The sequence below is a fragment of the Protopterus annectens genome, chromosome 1.part1 (assembly GCF_019279795.1).
Source record: "Protopterus annectens isolate FY-2018-M chromosome 1.part1, PAN1.0, whole genome shotgun sequence".
Classification (NCBI taxonomy): domain Eukaryota; kingdom Metazoa; phylum Chordata; order Ceratodontiformes; family Protopteridae; genus Protopterus; species Protopterus annectens.
Genome location: NC_056726.1, coordinates 129,637,962 through 129,656,718, shown reverse-complemented (window position 1 = coordinate 129,656,718; position 18,757 = coordinate 129,637,962). Strand labels below are relative to the sequence as shown.

Here is an 18,757-nt window from a genome sequence, read left to right as displayed (position 1 = left end):
GAAGGATATCTGAATTACAGGTCCTCATGGCAGTGGAGCGGAGCCTTTCATCATCTTTCATGCAGACAGGGTGTCACTCAGGACCAATCTATCCTTCATGCCCAAGGTGGTATCCAGTGTGGTTCTTAATCAGTCCATTCATTTGCCAACTTTCTTTCCCATTCCACAGAACAAGGGGGAGCAGATTCTGCATTCATTGGATATGCACAGACAACTTGAATTCTACTTGGACAGGACTAAATCTCGAAGAAAATCTGAACAACTGCTGATAGCATTTGCTGCAGGGGCAGAGGGGAAGGCTATTTCAAAACAAACCATTTCTAAATGGATAATTCATTTCTGCAATAAGCACCATGGAAAACTTATCCCCCAGGGGGATCAGATCTCATTCCACCAGGGCTGCATCTACTTCTGCAGCCTTTCTCAGAGGTATTCCTACCAGAGATATTGTAGAAGCTGCTACCTGGAGTTCAATTCATACTTTCACCAAGCATTACCATTTACCAATTTTCTCTAAATCCAGAGCTGGTTTTGCCACTGCTGTTTTGCAGGGCCTTATAGCTAGTCCTAATGCTGTATAAATCCATCCTCCCAACCATAGCTTTGGGAATCTACCCAAATGTAATGACTGCAACAGTGAAACTCAAAGAACATAGTACAATTGTGTCCACTTACCATAAATGTAAATGTTGGAGTGTATTCACTGTTGCAGTCCTGGTTGCCCTCCCTCCAGCCCCGTTTTTCACTTACCTATACCCCTATTTTCTTTTACTATGCTTAAAAGCCTTTTTGGTGCATTTGCTTTTGGTTGGAGGTATATTATTGTGTTTTTAATTTTATTTTGCTCCCCATTTGGGGGGCACCTGACATCTGGGGCAAGAAAAACTGATGTAATGGCATCGGCTGCATGTTTTATACCCCTGACGACCTGACGTCATGGAAGAAGGGACAGCAACCGACGCAGGACCCAAGACTTTGTTAATCAGGCCGACTGAGGGCAACCTGCCAGCAGATTACCCAAATGTAATGATTGCAACAGTGAATACACTCGAACATCTACATTTATGGTAAGTGTGCACAACTGTACTTTCTGATGAGTCTGTGTTCCTGGCTGCTTTCGGCACAGGCCCGTCTACTTCCTGGATGTCCCCTCTCGCGGATCCTTTAGTGGATTTGGTCACTTTGTGGGCGTTGAAGGAACAGGATACCATGGAGTCTATCCCCAAGCGACCCGATAATTTTAAGCCCCCCCCCCCCCCATTGACAAGCCATCCTGGAGTAAAGGCTCCCCCATGGACACCATGGTGGTAGCAGCAGCCACTAAGAAGGAACTTCCTCAGTCCACCCTCCTGACCGGGAGTCAAGGATGATGGACTCCCTAGGGAAGCGGGGTGTATGCTTCAGCTACCTTTTCGATCAGGGTGCTGAATTATTTGGCCCATGTCACTAGACTCCCATGTGACCTAGTAAAGGAGCTGGAGGAGTCCCCCCCAAGTCCATGTTGCAGGAGGACAAGGCTTCATTTTCAGAGAGAATGGCCATGCTAAAAGTGGTATCTAATACGTCCATGTAACTTCTCTCCCATGCTACGGAAGGAGCGGCTAGGGCGGCTGGGTCCGGCGTGTCCATGAGGCATAACGCCTGGCTCGGGTTGTGTCAGTTTTCCAAACCCTTCAAGGCATCTTTTGCCAATTCCCCTTATGATGGTTCTGCACTCTTCGGTAAGACCGTCAAGGAGACACTAGTCCAGAGTGAGGATGGGAATACACGGTCTGCTGTCGGAATCCGCTTCTCTAACCCTCAGAGGTCCTTTTTCTTGGAACCAGAGAGGGAAAAAGAAGATGTGGTTCCGGAAGTCTCAGTATTCCTGGGTCACTCGGGGCTCTTCTTCCCCCAGAGACAGAGGGGGGGACAGAATGGATGCCAGCCCAGATGCAGAGGGGGGGGGGGGTCTGCGGAACTTCAGGTCTTGAGAACCGTTCTCGGACAGACCTGGGCAGCAACCCTAAGGGGTTGCTCGACTGCTCTTCTCTGGAGGCAGTTATGGGACGATTGTCCTTGCACCCAGCGGCATGGGAGTCCATAACAATGGACAGCTGGGTACTTCAAATTATATCCAGAGGAAATTTTATCCCCTTTGTGGGTTCCCCCATATCTCCCAAACACCTCCTGCACATTCCACCCACGCAAAAGGAGGCAGCAGCACAGGAAATTTCCAAGCTGCTAGTAAAATGACCCATCGAAACCATCCCCCCAGATCAGTCTGGATCGGGCTTCTACTCCAGGTTGTATTTAGTGCCAAAGAAAACAGGGGACTTGAAGCCCATTTTGGACCCTGTACCTGTCTGTTGCCAAAGAGAAGTTCCGGATGGTCACGCTACAGTCCATCATGCCATAACTGCAAAAGAGCAACTGGATGTGTTAGTTAGACCTCCAGGATGCTTACTATCACATAAAAATGTACAGCAGCTCCTGGAGGTTCCTCCACTTCGGCTAGGAGTTAATCATTATCAATTTCGAACCCCTACCCTTTGGTCTCACCACAGCCCCCAGGGTGTTTACCAAAGTGATGGCGGTTGTAGCGGCTCACCTGAGGCTTCAGGGGATTCAGGTCTGTCCGTACCTTGACAGTTGGCTTTCACTGCTCCCACCAGGCATATACTTTCCCAAACCAGGGATTATTTTTTGACACTTGCCCTGAGTTTGGGTATGACAATGAACACATCCAAAGCTCTCCTAGATCCTTTACAGGTGATGGACTACATTGGTGCCAGGATAGATACTCTTCAATGTGAATATTCCTGACCTCGGAAAGAGTTCAAAACCTCAGGATGCATGTCTCCCTGATCTACCGTTCTCGCCTCCCAACAGCAGAATCAGTGTTGGGGGCCCTAGGCTCGATGGCAGTGACCACAACTCTTCTTCTCTGTGCTCGGCTACACATGCGGATTCTTCAGTGGACTCTAGCGGTTCAGTGGTCCCTGTTTGGACTGCCATTGCCTTATCCTATCCACCTAAGTTGAGTGTGTTGGTCGTCCCTCATATGGTGGATGAGCTCTCCGGACATTTTGGAGGGACGACCCTTTGTTCCAGCCCCGGCCCAAACCACAGTGACCACGGATGCCTCCCAACTTAGGGGGGCCATTGTTCGGGCAGGACAGTCCAAGGCCTGTGGTCCCCAATAGAGATGAGCTTGCATGTCAGTGTCCTAGAGATGAGGGTGGTCCTTCTAGCGTTGCAGGTCCTTCATGCCTTTCTTTTTCTGGGGACGATTGCCATTCAGTCAGACAACATGTCAGTAGTCTGGTATGTCAACAAACAGGGAGGGACCAGATCTTACCCCCTTTGTCGCGAGGTCATGAGAGTGTGGGAATGAGCGATCACCACCTGTAGCTTTCTCAGTGCAACGCACATTCCGGGACGGTCCAACATCCTAGCAGACAAGCTAAGTCGGACCATTCTGATGCCTTACGAGTGGTCTCAGAATCTCTCAGTAGCATAACAGATCTTCACCGAGTGGGGTCAACCTTGCTGCGATCTCTTCGCATATCCTTCCAACGTGAAGTGCAGCGCGTTTCTCACTCTGAACCCCCTGCCAGGGGCGTCCCCCAGAGATGCTCTAGTTCATGCTTGGCCTCCTGGTCTTCTGTATGCTTACCTGCCAGTACCACTCATTCCGAGGTTTCTGCAGAAAGTTTGTCGACTGGGGAGCAAGGTGATCTTCATTGCCCCATTCTGGCCTCGCCAGGTATGGTTTCCCTTCCTTTTGTCTCATCTTCTGGCTCCTTCTTGGATCCTAGAATCCATTCAGGATCTGATTTCATACCCTTCGGGGGTGCCTCATCTGAGTCTGGACAGCCTGAAGCTCACGGCGTGGCTGCTCCAGTTCCCATAATTGCTAGGACTCCCGGACTATCCTCCTCAGTTAGATCTGTTTTGGTACCTGCTCATAAGTCTTCGACTAGAATGGTTTATTGCAGCGAGTGGAAACATTTTTCTTTCTGGGCCTCTCAGAGGAGTTTAGACCCTTTCACGGCTCCTGTTTCCAGTATTCTTGATTTTCTAGCTCATATTTTCCAGCACGGGGCTATTTCTTCTACTTTCAAAGTTCAGTTGGCTGCCATTTCCCATTTTCATGGGGGCAAGAATTCTGCATCCTTAACATCTTCCAGACTGTGTAAAGCTTTTATCAAAGGCACCTTTTTGCTACCCCCCCCCCGGTTAAAGATCCTGTTCCCCCGTGGGACCTTGCTGTGGTTCTCCAACCTCTTGTCGCTCCGCCTTTTGAGCCTTCCGCAACTGCAGATCAAAAATTTTTATAGTGGAAAACAGCTTTTCTGGTGGCTATTACCTCTGCTAGAAGGGTTTCAGAATTACAGGCCTTGTCCATCAAACTTCCGTACATGATTTTTCATAAAGATAGAGTTTCCCTTCGAACCAGTCTATCCTTTCTTCCTAAGGTGGCATCACTAGTCAATATCAATCAGACGATACATTTGCTTGTGTTCTTTCCCAATTTTACGAACAAGATGGAATACAAACTATGAATGTTGGATGTTCATAGACAGTTACGATTCTATTTACACAGAACAAAAAATTGCCGTAAATCTGATCAATTGTTCTATAAACCCTTTTTGGGGAAACCTATCTCCAAGGTCACGATCGCTAGATGGATTTCTTCATGCATCCTGCAGGTCTGTAAGAACAGAGGCATGTCTCCTCCAGGTCAGGTAAAACCTCATTCCATTAGGTCCATGGCTATGTTTGCGGCTTTCTGGTCTATAGTGTCTTTGGATGACATTTGCTCTCTAGCTACTTGGTCCTCATCTCATAGATTTATTTCTCATTACAAATTGGATTTGACTTCCAGAAGGAGAACATCCTTTGGTTCCGCAGTGCTCAGGAATATGCTTCCATGAGGGCCTCCCAGGATTTTTAGTAGCTGGGAACTCTGTCCCACAGGTTGAAGACCAAATGAAGTAAACTACTTCAGGAAAAAGAAGTTATGTACTCACCATAACGTTCCATCTGAGTAGTTGTACTTCATTTGTCTTCAACCATCCCTCCCTCCTTCCCCCGGACCTTGGCGCATGATCATCCTATAGGCTGCAGTATAGGTCACAAGTATATTATCAGATCGGGTTATCAGTATAAGTTCAGCAAACTTGATCTGGAGATGGAAGGCAGTGGAGGTGTGTTATGGGTAAGGGGAGGAGTCTGGAGCTCAGAGCTGATGCTAATAATAGTTGTCGGCTCAGATCCGTATCCCACAGGTTGAAGACAAATGAATTACAACTACTCAGATGGAACGTTATGGTGAGTACATAACTTCTTTTTTCTAACATTTCCCAAGTATCCATATGTGCTTTGAAGTGTGTGCAGGTACTGCATATAGGGCCGCTGCTACAGTCTTTAGGCAGTATGCCTGGGTACATAACCATAAGTTTGCTGATGAAATGGTCTGAAAGTTTGAATTCTGTACTAAATAAGAGGGTTTTGTTTGGCCCTTTGGCTACTCGGGTCCTCAAACAATTTGATGAAAGAGGGAAGTTAGTTCAGGGAGTGTCTAAAATGTGTCAAGTCTTCCTTTACAATCTTCCAAATTTTCTTTTCCTTTTAAAAAACAAAATGCCAATGTAAGTCAAACAGGAAGCAAAAAAAAAAAAGATGGCAAGGAGGGTAACAAAAACAAAAAAGGATCTTTTCCAAAAAAGGGACAATCCAAAACTTCAGATTGACTATGCCAACATTCTGTCCCCATACCATCCCCTCCTACCCTTATCTGTGGGAATCTGTCCCAGAAGCTCTCTTTACATTCCCTTTTGGCAACAGATTGTATCAAACTTTTGGCTGCTAAAAGGGGTCCAAGACTGTTACAGTTGGCCGTGCATATAGATGCCTTCTTTCATGGGGATTCCTCCCCATCCTTCAAACCAAACAATTTTTTTTCTTGGGTTCTTTGTCTCTTACACACCCTGGAAGTCCTAGTAACCAGTGCCTTTAGAGAAAAGGGGCAACCACTTATTTTTCAGAATGTTTCTGGGAAAACGTTCTTGGAGACCAGTACTGGATCTTAACTTTCTCAGTATGTTTGTGAAAGTAAGAAAGTTCAAAATGCTGACCTTTCAAACACTGTAACCCCTTCTACCTCCCTTGAGTGTCATGGTATCATTAGATCTTAAATATGCTTATTATCACATTCCCATAGCCTCAGACTTCAATAAATTTCTCAGATTCTCTGTGTCTGTGTCACATTGTCAGTTTTCTGCATCACCCTTTGGGTTATCTGCAGCTGCAAGGATGTTTAGAAAGTGTTTAGCACCAGTAATAACTTATTGTAGACTGCATGGTATCCACGTACTTCCCATGTATCATGACTTGCTTATCTTTGCAGAGTATTTTCTTAGATACCAATTACCTTTAACTTACCTTTCATCTCTTCTTACCAGTCTGTAATTCCCGATAAATGTTCAAAGATTCTCCTCGACCCCATCACACAGGATTGTGTTTCTAGGTTGCGTTTTAGAAACTTCTCAGCAAAAGACTTTTCTTACACAGGAGGAGGCTTTTTTTTCGGAAAGTTTTCTGAACTTAAATCAATTTCAAGACTTCTTTAAGAGAATAGTTCAAGAATCTTGGGTTTGTGGCCTCTGAGTCTCATGAATCAGTGGTTTCTTAAAAAAAAAAAAAAAATTGACCCAACATTTTCATCTTTTGCAATTTCAGATTCAAGTGTTGCTCTTCATAAAAAAAAAAAAAAAAAAAAAGGAAATGCGTTGGCAGAAGTAACGAATGGCTCTTTCCTTTTCTTCTCAGATGCCCAGTCAATCTGTAACTACAGACACCTCAGATTTTAGTTTATCAGTTTGTGTGGGGTGTAAATGTACAAGGCCTGTGGAACTCCTCAGACAGACCAAAGGACATAAATGTCAGAGATGTTTGCTGTGACACGTCTTAAATCTCCTCATCTATAGTCTTCGAGACCTCTTCTGATGATTATGGGTAACGCCATAATGTTGTGGTATACAAGCAGGACACCAGGTCATACCCTCTGTGCAGGCTGGCTTAGATGGTTTGGGAGGTAGCTCTGCAGCATTCCTTAATCTTCCAAGCTTGTTACTTTCCATCTGAGTAAAATATAGTGGCAAACGGGCTGAGCAGGACCAGGACAGACCCACACAGATGGAAATTGAATGATGAGGGGGTCTTCCAGGAGTTGATCCAGTATGGGAGAACATCTCGAATAGCCCTGTTTTTATCTTTTCAAAACAGACAACTAAACAAAATCGGCTCTAGGGCTCCCTGCAGCCAATCCTTGAATACAGATGGCTTTTGTTTTCCTTGGATGGAAATATTCCTGTATGCTTTTCCACCCTTTTCACTTGTATCTATTCTGATTCTGAAGATTCCGAAGAACTCCCCAAAGATTGTTGCATTTATTCCTTTCTAGCTAGGCAGCAGTGGTTCTCCCTTCTTCTGGAAATGGCCAGGGGCAATTACCACAAGCTTTCTTGCTGTCCGGATTTAGTCACATAAGACCAGGAGTATTTGATACATCCTGACCTCCAACAATTGCAATGACTGCTTGGATGACAGGATCTTGATCCCTTTTAGGCACCTATTTTCTGAGGCAAAAAAACATGCTAATAGAAAGTCCTTTATTAACACATGAAAAGGGCTTTCTAATTGGTGCCAACAAACAATCCAGCACTCATTCAGGGCTAGTGTTTCTTTGGTTTTACATTATCTGTGTAAATTGCTATGCTATGACTTGCCTTACTCCCTGACCAAAGTTCGTTTGGAAGGCCATTTTAGCATGTCTACCCATGGCTCTCCCTCTTTCAGCACACACTCATGTGAAAGCATTTTTGGTGGAGATATTGCACAAGAAGCCTTGTAGAAAATGGGTGGCTCCCAGTTAGTTTTTCCTAAACAAAATTAATACACCAGCCTTTACACTGTTTGAACCAGCTCATCAGGCTGGTTTGAGGTTCTTAACATGGAAAACAGTGTTAATCATTGCACTGTCCTGTGCAAGAAAAGTGTCTGAGTTGCAGGTTTTTATGATGTCAGTCCTACATCATTTTCCTTTAAAGATAGGGTTTCCCTTACAAGTAATCTCTCATTTATGATGAAAGTGATATCCAAGTTTGCTGTCCATCTCATTTTCTTTCCAGATCTGAGAAATGAGGCAGAAGGGAGATTACATACTGTGGATCTCAACTCTGGTATTATCTTGACAGAGCAAAATCTTTCAGGAACTCTATAATAAACATTTATTTCTTGTAATTGAAAAAAAAAAAAGACTACCTGCGTCAGAACAGACAATTTCCAAGTAGTTGTCTTATGCAGTTACCTTTTGTAGTATCCACCACAGCAGCACATTTCCAGAGGCAGGTCAAGTCTCCTTCTACCAGGGCCTTGGCTTCATCTGTAGCTTTTTGAAAAGGGTTGGATTCTAGAAGTACCAGCTTAGCCCTCTAAGCACACTTTTAAGACCGCACTATAAACTGTGTTCCTTCTCTATCTAGGACATGCTTCGCTAGGCCCATTCTCCAAGAGTTCCTGACCCCTCCCCAATTGTTCCTCCTACCAGCCATATTAAGCTATGGCAATGTACCCATATAGATAATGCTATTGCAGAAGTTATATTAACGATGAATATAACACAGTTGTGTAAGTAAACTTACCATAACAGTAGGTGTTCAGATGATCACTGACGCAATAGCCACTCCCTGCCCTTATTTTTGTATGCTTTGTTGCCAGGGTGAGGATCAATTTTCCTAGCATTTTCTTTGTCAGGGCTTTAGTCTCCTTTCTGTTGGCATGAAAGCTGTGAAGGGCTTTGCATCCAAACCTATCTTTTTAGCTGTTTGGGCATGTGAAAGGTGCCCAGAAGCTTTGGAAGCTGACAGGCTGTTATATCCTTAGCAGGACCTAATCCATAAGGCTGCTGCAGCAGTGATCATTCAGACATCCACTGTTATGGTAAGGTTGCCTGCATAGCTCTGCTGTCTTCTGTAAAAGCTGCCTAGTGCATTTTTAATAAAAAAAAAATAGACTTCAAGCCCCGTACACCACTGAACTGTTTGTGTGTGTGTGTGTATGTATGCATGTGTGTGTTTATATAACGTGTGTGTGTATAGATATATATGTATATATATATATGTGTGTATATATATGTATATGTATATACATACACACATTATGAGTTTTTTTTAATTCAGATTGTTGATGGAGATTAATATGTACTTTATTCTTAAACATGTTTGCAATTTGTTTTGCAGATTGTTCAGTTCATTGTGACTTTGGTACAGAACAATCGTATCAGTCTAAAACGTAAAAGGTAAAAGTTATTATTACATCAAACACTAAATCACTGTATACAAAACATGTAGTAGGTCTGTAATTTTTTACTGCAATATTTACTGCAAGCTGAGGAAACAATACATGTGCATTTAAAAAAGAAGGCACATTTGCAAACTAGGAATGCTTTAGTTAGATACTAGGAATGCTTTAGTTAGATACATGACATTTTGGAATTTCTTCTTTTTCCAGTAAAATAAATAAGAATAGGAAGTTTATTCAGACTGTCGCATGGAAAGTTTGATTGTATCTAGTATGTTAAGCTTCAGTAGTCTGCTGAGCCTCCTATCTAATACAAGGAGTAGTTAAACTGCCCGTACATGATGCAGTAAACATTTTGCGCTTGGATATTGTGTACACAGTGGTGGCTTCTCCTGCACCATGAACATCAGTAGAACTTGTACAAAGGAGAGAAGGGGCACCCATGCTCTCTCTGGCTCCTTTCGTCTGTATTGAGTGATTGAACATTTGTCTGTTTGTTTTCATCCTGATGACCTCCAGAGTTGTGTTAAGTATCCAAACTGGGAATTTTTTTTCTGCTGCTGTTTTAGGTCTTGTTCCTGTTCTAGAAATTTTTTTTCACTCTGATTGTGAAATCTTTCTAAGGCTGATGACATCCCTATAGAAGGTCACCAGTAAGTGTGCTTCAGCTAGTCAAATAATCACTGAAGGACTTTCACCTACATATCTTCTGCCTTGGTGAAAGTTGTATAACTTTGGGGTACAGCATTGTGCTTTACTTAATCAAAAGATTTTTTTATTGTAAAGGTCATGTTGTTTAAGGATTTTGATAGAATCTAAAAGTAAGCTTCTGGCCTTGGGCCAAGGGATGTCTGAATCTTCTATTTTTCATCTTTAGAAACTGAAGGTAGATTAAGTAGTAACAGAAAATAGAGAGGACGATGGCAGTTACACTCACCGCAGTAGAGCACGAAGCCTTTTGTAAATCTGTCAGTCCTGCAACAGCCTTGATAGTATCATCCCACTAGCGCTCCAGTGTCTTTTCTGGTACCCGTAGTTGCTCTGGTAACATACAGCCATTTCAGCCTTGCCAGGCCTCATTGGAATTATTTGTCACATTGTAGCCATTTGACAGTTTCCTGGCACCAGCAGATGGGCAACCCTTAGACCACTTTTCTTATTGGGATGTCCCAAATGTTTTTTTTTTTTTTTTTTGCCTGAAGTCTTTAGGCCTTGGGGAGAAACAACTTTCTGCTTTTGTAGAAAGCGTCTCAAGATAGCCAAGTCTCTTGCACTGCTCCAGGTAGGTCTGACAACTGTTTCTTGGGGTATCTCTCCCAAAGGCACCTGTCACAATCCATGCAGTTTTTGACAGCCCGTGTTTCATTGAAGAGTGTGTGATGGTGTGGCAGAGAGTTCAAGTCCTTGCTCTCCCAACAGATGAAACATCCACCACTGTGGCAGTGCCACTTGCCAAGAGAAAGAAACTGTCCTCGCTAGAGCAAACCTCTGAACTGGATGGCAGGAAGACATAGTCGGCTCATATTTATTCTTCCCTTGGCTATGATACTGCTTATGAGGAATTCTTGTCTTCAGCCCCTGTTCCCCAAGAATATCTTTGGAACTAAATGGGAACATTTCAAGAGGGAAAGAATTCTTTGACTTCCACAGGTGATATTTGAAACGTTCGGCTGTAGAAGAACATAAATCCATGGCCGTAACACCTGTAATTCAGACATATGAAGATGCCTTTAGGAGTACCTGTTTTGAACCAGAGTCTCAGCCACAAGATTCTACAACAAGTAGACCCCTTTTATAGGTTGGAAGCGAAATTTTAAATGCTTGTATTTGTACAGAAACCCAGTGCACCAGCTAACAGCACTCTGCCCACTGACAAGGAGACATGTATTTGATAGATTTGGAATAAGGATATGTTGTCTGCCAGTTTGAGTATTAGAGGTGTTAACTGCCAGACCAGTGTGGTGAAGTACCAGTGGGACATTGCCAATCAACTAGAAAATGTGAGTAAATTATTGAGCCAACTTTGCAATGGTAACTTTTAGAGGAGTTGTTATATGGTCCCTTGATGTTAGCAGACATGCTGTCTGTAAGATGCATTAGATGCCTGTGCCAGTACAGCTGTTATGGCCTGGTACTCAGACTGCACTCTTGGCTTAGGATTCAGCCCTTGCCTGAAGACATCAAAGAGCAGCTGTTAAATGTGCCCTTAAACAAAGAGTTGCTGTTTGGTCCACCCTCCCACGAAGTATTCAACAAGGGTGGGTTGGGAGAAAAGTATTCGGACAATTAATATGCTCCTCTTGTAGTGTAGGGCATAAAGGTGACATCTGGATGCACCATCCTCAGAACTTTTGCCACCAGTTGAAATGCCATCTCTTGCTCATCAGTCTGAATGACCATTCCTTAGCTGGCTTGCCAAGCTGTGGCAGATAAGTGCCCCGTTGGGGTTTGTTGCACCTTTTCTTTTTATTTTTTGTTGCTTGTGGGGTTTCATGTCATCCAAGAAGTGTAAATGCCAGTTTGGGAGACAGATTCCCCCTAAATATATGTCAAGGAGATTAGAGCTCTTCTGCTGACTCTTCAGGCTTTTCATCCTCTCTCCTCCTCAGGACCTCTCAGGGTTTTTACAGACAATGTCACATTGATGTGGTATGTAAATAAACAGGGGTATGTAAATAAACGAGGTTGACAGTCCTAGTGTGGGAACTTGCTATTCAGTATCAAGTGATTCTTCAGGCAGTTTACATTCCCTCTTTTCAAAACATTGTGGCATATTCTCTGAACAGGTTCATAACTCAATCCCACGAATGGATGCTTCACAGAGGTGTGTTTCTGGACATTGTCCAACAGTGGGATACTCCTCAAATAGATCTTTTTGCCTCCCTTCTGAACAGACAACCCCCCCCCCTTTTTTTTTTGCTAGAGTCCCAGGTCTTCTGGTTTGAAGGTGGACGCCCTGTGTTTTTCTTGGAAGAGGATGCTTCTTTATGCCTCCCCTCCACTTTCTCTCATTCCAAAAGTCCTGTTCAAAATTCAACAGAATGCTCGGAAAATCTTGTTGGTGAGTCACTTTTATTTGTTTATTTATTTCACATTTGTTAACTGGGTTAGTCCAACTGAGTTTGCAAACAAACCCATTTTCAGTGGAGACCCGAGGGGAAAAGCCCCAGCAAACAAAAGTAAAAATAAAATGACAATATACAAATATTAAATAACAATCACAGTACAAAATAATTGTAAAAAAGAAAAGGTTATTAACTATTTACATTGCATTGATAGTAAGCAACCCATTTTCAGTGGAGACCAAGTTAGTTTGGCTGAAACAGCATTGGTTTTCCCCTTCTGCATTTAGCCAAGGTCAGTCATCACAGATTACCTCACAGGGTGGATCTTCTCAAATAAGACAAGGGATCTCTCATCCATCCCCACCTCTCCACTCTTCAACTGACACTATAGGTGGTTGGATTTTGATTCTACATAGACACCTTTTTTTTCTGAGGACATGCTTAGGGTTCTGCAGGAGGCCAGGATACACAATACTAGGGAACTGTTCAGTGCTGGGTTAGCTTATTTTTCTGTGAAGGCACATTTATCAGCTATCTCTGCTAGTCTGCCTTTATCACCTACTTTAGTTTCTAGATTTGAAGCTAAACAATTCCTTAAAGGTGATCTTCATATTAGGCCTCCCAAGGAACCTGTTCCTCCTCCTTGGGATCTTAATTTTGTTTTGGAAAAATTGATCCAGGTTTCTTTTAAGCCTGCAGCTTCAGCTTCCTTGCAGAATTACTTTTGGAAGACTGTACCTTTGTAAGCCGTACTTCTGCCAGATGGGTGTCTGAGCTTCAAGCCCTTATGACTTGTCCTCTTTTTTTGGCGTTTCATAAAGACAGGGTGATGTTCTTTGTATTTCACTGTTGCAGTCATTACATTTGGGTTATCCTGCTGGCAGGTTGCCCTCAGTCGGCTTGAATTCCAAAGTCTTGGGTCCTGCGTCGGTTGCTGTCGCCTCTTCCCTGACGCCAGGTCTTTAGGGGTATAAAAGATGCAACAGACGCCATTTTATTCAGTCTTTCTTGCCGCGCGGTGCACAAAGTAGAAGCTTGGTTGGCTGACTCCTGAGATTTTCGTGTTCGAGTTTCAGATCTGAAGTCTTCATTAAAAGCTAAGTACCCTATTGGGGAAACTTTTTTCGTGCTCCAGACCGATGTCAGAAAAAGTTAATAATTGCATTTCTTGTGGGAAGCAAATACCTCATTAGGACTTTCATTCTTACTGTATTCCTTGCCTAGGCCCTGACCACGACATTGCTAGTTGTCGGTTTTGTGTTAGATTTAACCAACGCACTATTAAGCGTCGGTACGATTTTGCATTAAGCTATTTTGGGCGAAGATTTAATTATACAATGTCGTCGGATAGCCATCCAACTACCGGAGTTAACAAAAAACGCAAAGAAAAAGACAGGCAACTGAGGTCCAAAACCAACGATGAATCTTCTCCTAAGCAAGTCGCTGATTCGCCGGTTCTCAGTGAGGCACTTTTGCAGCCCCTGATGCCTGCTACTTTAGAGTCGCAGGCCGCTACTGACTCCCACGTGGAGTCGGCCAGGCCGCAGGAAACTCAAGGTATTGGAGCCGCAGAGATTATTCCCTCAGATGGGTCCGGAGCCGCTGAGCAGGCATCGGCTTCTGAAGGTATATTCAGACCTAAACAATTATATATTAAACCGACTTCAAAGACAAAGAAGCAAGTTCACCAGCCGCATGGACATGCCTCCATGCCCAAAAAACAGATGCTCAAAATGGCCGAATACTTAATTACCTTGATCAGGGGTTCCCATCCCCCTCCTGATAAGAGGCCTAGGCAAGAGACAGACTATGAATCTTAAGATCAGGTTTCCATTTCTTCTGAGTCCTCTTCTGATCAGGGATATTCTGTTCCCCACTATGAGGATTCTGATGCTGAAGAATCAATTCCTTCAGCTTCTCCTCCTGAGGACTACTCTTTTGGGGAAACCTTGCATACCATGAGGGAGCACTTCCACTGGGAGAGCCAAGATTTTTCAGAATCTAAGAAAAGGCTCAGAGACTTCCTTTTACTTCCTCAACACAGGCCTTTAGCTATTCCACCTGTGTTGGACATTGTAGATGATGTGTTCTCAGAGTCCAGTCTGACCCCTGACTCTTTACCTCCAGCTCCTGTTAAGCCGGACAGGTACTACAGGGTCCATGACTCTCATAAATTCCTTTTCAAAAACCCTTCTGCAGACCCAGAAACTATTTCTCAGGGTCCAAAAGGGGTCAAGGCTTCTACTGCAAAAAACCCTACCCCCTCTGATAGGGATTCTATGGCTCTGGATCGATGGAAAAAGATTTACACATCTGCTACTTTGTCTATAAGGGCCTTAAATTGCTAGTTTCATATGCTCAAATATCAGCAATATATCATGACACTGCTTAAATAGAAAATGATGGCAAATTCTGAATGTGCAGAAAACAAAGAAATACAAGATTTATTGCATACAGCTGAACAAGTTGGAAAGCATACTTTGCATTGTGGTTTTGATTCTCTGGAGGCCTCCTGCAGGGCTGCTGTTACGGGTTCTGTCATTAGGAGGCATGCTTGGTTGAAAGAACAAAATCTGCCTGACCATGTTAAAGCAAAATTATTAGATGCTCCTTTACAACATGATACCTTGTTTGGTGTTAAGGCAGAAGAGGTGTTAAAGAAAATAGAAGACAAAGCTAAATCTATGCATACGGTCAAGTATTTCTTACAGGTACAGCCACCTAGATTTAGCAGACACTGGCCTACAAAGAATTGGTCCTTTCCAGTCTCAGACAGACCTCAAAGGGGCAGATCCAGATGCCCTAGAGGCAGATCACAGCCGCAAGGATCCTACAGGTCTAAGCAGTGGAGTGCCTCTACCTCCAAAGGTGGAGAGGACAAATCACAGTCATACAGGAAACAGTCCCAATGACTTCCCCCTGCCTGCACTAAGCACTTATCTTATGGCAGCACCCTTAGGGGGAAAACTTGCACTTTTTTCTCAAATTGGCACATTATAACCCAGGACAAATGGGTTCTAGACATAGTGTCTCAAGGCTACAAGTTTCATTTCCATACCTTACCAAGGGCAAACGGTTGGCCAGACCTGCCAAAAAATCAATGGGCAGAGGCTCAAAAACAAGTTGCAGCTCTCATGGACATGAGGGCTATTCAACAAGTGCCTCAGCAAGAGCAGGGACAAGGATTTTACTCAAGACTGTTCTTGGTACCGAGAATGGACCAAGCATGGAGACCAATACTGGACCTATCTATTCTAAACACTTTCCTGGATGGTTTACTATTGAAAATGCAAACGGCTTAGTCGATATTCTGAGCGTATAAGGTCAAACAAGGATGTCGAAGACAAATAATCAATCTAGAACGGTTTACATGGGTCGAGGTAGGTGTTCAGTATTATTCCCTACTACAAACATCTTCCCTACCTCGACCCATGTTAAAACCGTTCCTAGATTGATTATTATGTCTAAGACATCCGTGTTTACGACCTTATACGTTCGACTGTCCGACTGTCGGCCAAGTGCCGTTCGCATTTTCAATAGTAAACCTTCCTCGATATACCAAAGTTCAAGATGTTGACCTTACAGCAGCTTCTGCCCATGCTGGGCAGCAAGGCTTGGCTCGTGACTTTAGACCTAAAAGAGGCATACCTGCATGTCCCAATCAGACAAACCTGCATAAGATTCCTCAGATTCATCCTCTCACTTTCCAAGATTTCATTAAACAATCTGGTTAAAAACTCCACTGCCATTTCACCTAAACACCTCCATGCTTCCACAGGTATGTCATCTGGGCCAACAGTCTTTCCATTCTTCAATCTCTTCATAGCTATCCTTACTTCCTCCTTGCTAATCCATTGTACTTCATGATTCACTATCCCTACATCATCCAACCTTCTCTCCCTCTCATTCTCTTCATTCATCAACCCCTCAAAGTACTCTTTCCATCTCCTCAACACACTCTCCTCGCCAGAGTATGTTTCCCTCATTATCCTTTATCACCTTTACCTGCTGCACATCTTTCCTAGCTCGGTCCCTCTGTCTAGCCAATCGGTACAGGTCCTTTTCTCCCTCCTTAGTGTACAACCTTTCATACAACTCTTCATATGCTTTATCCTTAGCCTTCGCCACATCTCTCTTTGCCATGCACCTCATCTCCTTATACTCCTGTCTACTTTCTTCATCTCTCTGACAATCCCTCTTCTTCTTTGCCGACCTCTTTCTCTGTGTACTCTCCTGTACTTCCTCATTCCACCACCATGTCTCCTTGTCATCCTTCCTCTGTCCAGATGTGATACCGAGCACCTTTCTAGCCGTCTCCCTTGCTAGCTCTGCTGTAGTTACCCAGCTATTTGGTAACTCTTCACTGCCGCCCAGTGCCTGTCTTAACTCATCCCTGAACTCCACCTCACAATTACCCTTTTCAGTTTCCACCATTTGATACTTGGTGCTGCCCTCACACTCCTCCTCCTCCTCCTCTTCTTGATAACCAAAGTCATCCTACAAACCACCATCCTATGCTGCCTACACTTTCTCCGGTCACCACTTTACAGTCTCCAGTCTCCTTCAAACTGGCCCTCCTACATAAGATATAATCCACCTGTGTGCATCTTCCTCCACTCTTGTATGTCACCCTATGCTCCACCCTCTTGTTAAAATACGTATTCACCACAGCCATGTAAATTCTTTTCGCAAAATCCACTACCATCTGACCTTCTGCATTCCTTTGTTTAACACCATACCTACCCATCATCCCCTCTGTTCCCTTCACCAACATGCCCATTGAAATCTGCTCCAATCACCACTCTCTCACCCTTGGGTACAGTCATCACCACTTCATCCAAATCACTCCAAAATTTTTGTTTCTCATCCATTGGACACCCAACTTGTGGAGCATATGCACTAACAACATTCATCATTACACCATCAATTTCCAGCTTCATAAACATCACTCTATCCGACACTCTTTTCACCTCCAAAACACTCTTAGCATACTGTTCCTTCAGAAAAACTCCTAAGTCATTTCTCCTCCCATCCACACCATGATAAAACAATTTGAACCCACCTCCGATACACCTAGCCTTACTCCACTTCCATCTGGTCTCTTACACACACAATATACGAACCTTCTTTCTATCCATCATATCAGCTAGCTCTCTCCCTATACCAGTCATACTGCCAAAATTCAAAGTTCCGACCCTGACTACCACAGTCCTAGCCTTTCTCCTCTCTTCCTGCCTTCGGCCATGTCTTCCGCCTCTTCTCCTTCGGCCAACAGTAGCCCAATTTCTGCCAGCACCCTGCTGGCTAACAGTACTGGTGGCGGTCGTTGTTAACCCAGGCCTCGTATATATGTATATATATAAATATATATATATGTGTATGTGTGTGTGTGTGTGTGTGTGTGTATATATATATATATATATATATATATATATCTATGTGTGTGTGTGTATATGTGTGTATATATATATATATATATATATATATATATATATGTATATGTATATATATATATATATATATATATATATATATATGTATATGTATAAATCAACCAGTACATCTGCAACAGCAGCTCTCTGAGCTGGTATGTTAATGTTACTGTCCCTAATAACCATGACCACAGAGAGAGCAATTTTTCTACTTTTCAGCAACACTTCCCATGTGATTCTAACACAGCATATCCTTTTGTGCCTTACACACATTTGAATCAAGATATCTGTCCTATGAATAATACTACTGCAAATTATGTACAGAATAATGCTGTGTTTAACCTCACTACCAGAAATTTTCCTGCACACCACTTGTCCTTGTTAAATAAGGGATGTTAAGTTGTCTATCTCGCCTTCATTCTTGCTGGATGGGTTCGGAGCCGACCTCGGCTCCGACTCGGCCACTCTAAAAGCTCGAGAGTTGGTTCCACCGGCTCGAGGCTCCCCTTATATCCCACAATGCTAGGCGAGAGTTACCTCAGATCTCGTTTGCCGCTACAGCTTCGAGGTTGGTTTTTCTACCGGTTCTTGGTGAGTACTATTTCTTCTTGAAATTAGTCTTTAAAATCCCCTTTAATTTAATATATTTACTTAGTTTAGTGTAGTTTAGGAAATTTTTTATTCCCTTCCAAAAAATTTCCGTTTTTTTCCCCTCAAGAACCTTAGGTTCTTCCCTTGGGCCTATAGGCCTTTCCTTCCCTAGTGGAGTGTGTGTGCATTATTTTATTTTAAAATCCTAGTACTGCTTTTATTATAATTTAATTTGACAGGGTGTAACTAGTGTGTTTGTGTGCGTGTTTGTGTACACCTGTTCAAATAAAAAAATGTCCAAAGAAGCAAAGGTCTCTTGCT

General features: G+C 43.3%; 1 protein-coding gene across 2 annotated transcripts in view; it reads left to right on the top strand.

Moving 5' to 3' along the window:
* Window positions 1–18,757, top strand: part of HSF2 (heat shock transcription factor 2) — a 912,698-nt gene that overhangs the window by 406,065 nt on the left and 487,876 nt on the right. For both annotated transcript variants that reach the window (XM_044073756.1, XM_044073761.1), the window contains exon 6: window positions 9,288–9,346. In XM_044073756.1, the coding sequence (XP_043929691.1) occupies window positions 9,288–9,346 (59 nt within the window). The remainder of the gene's footprint in view (window positions 1–9,287; window positions 9,347–18,757) is intronic.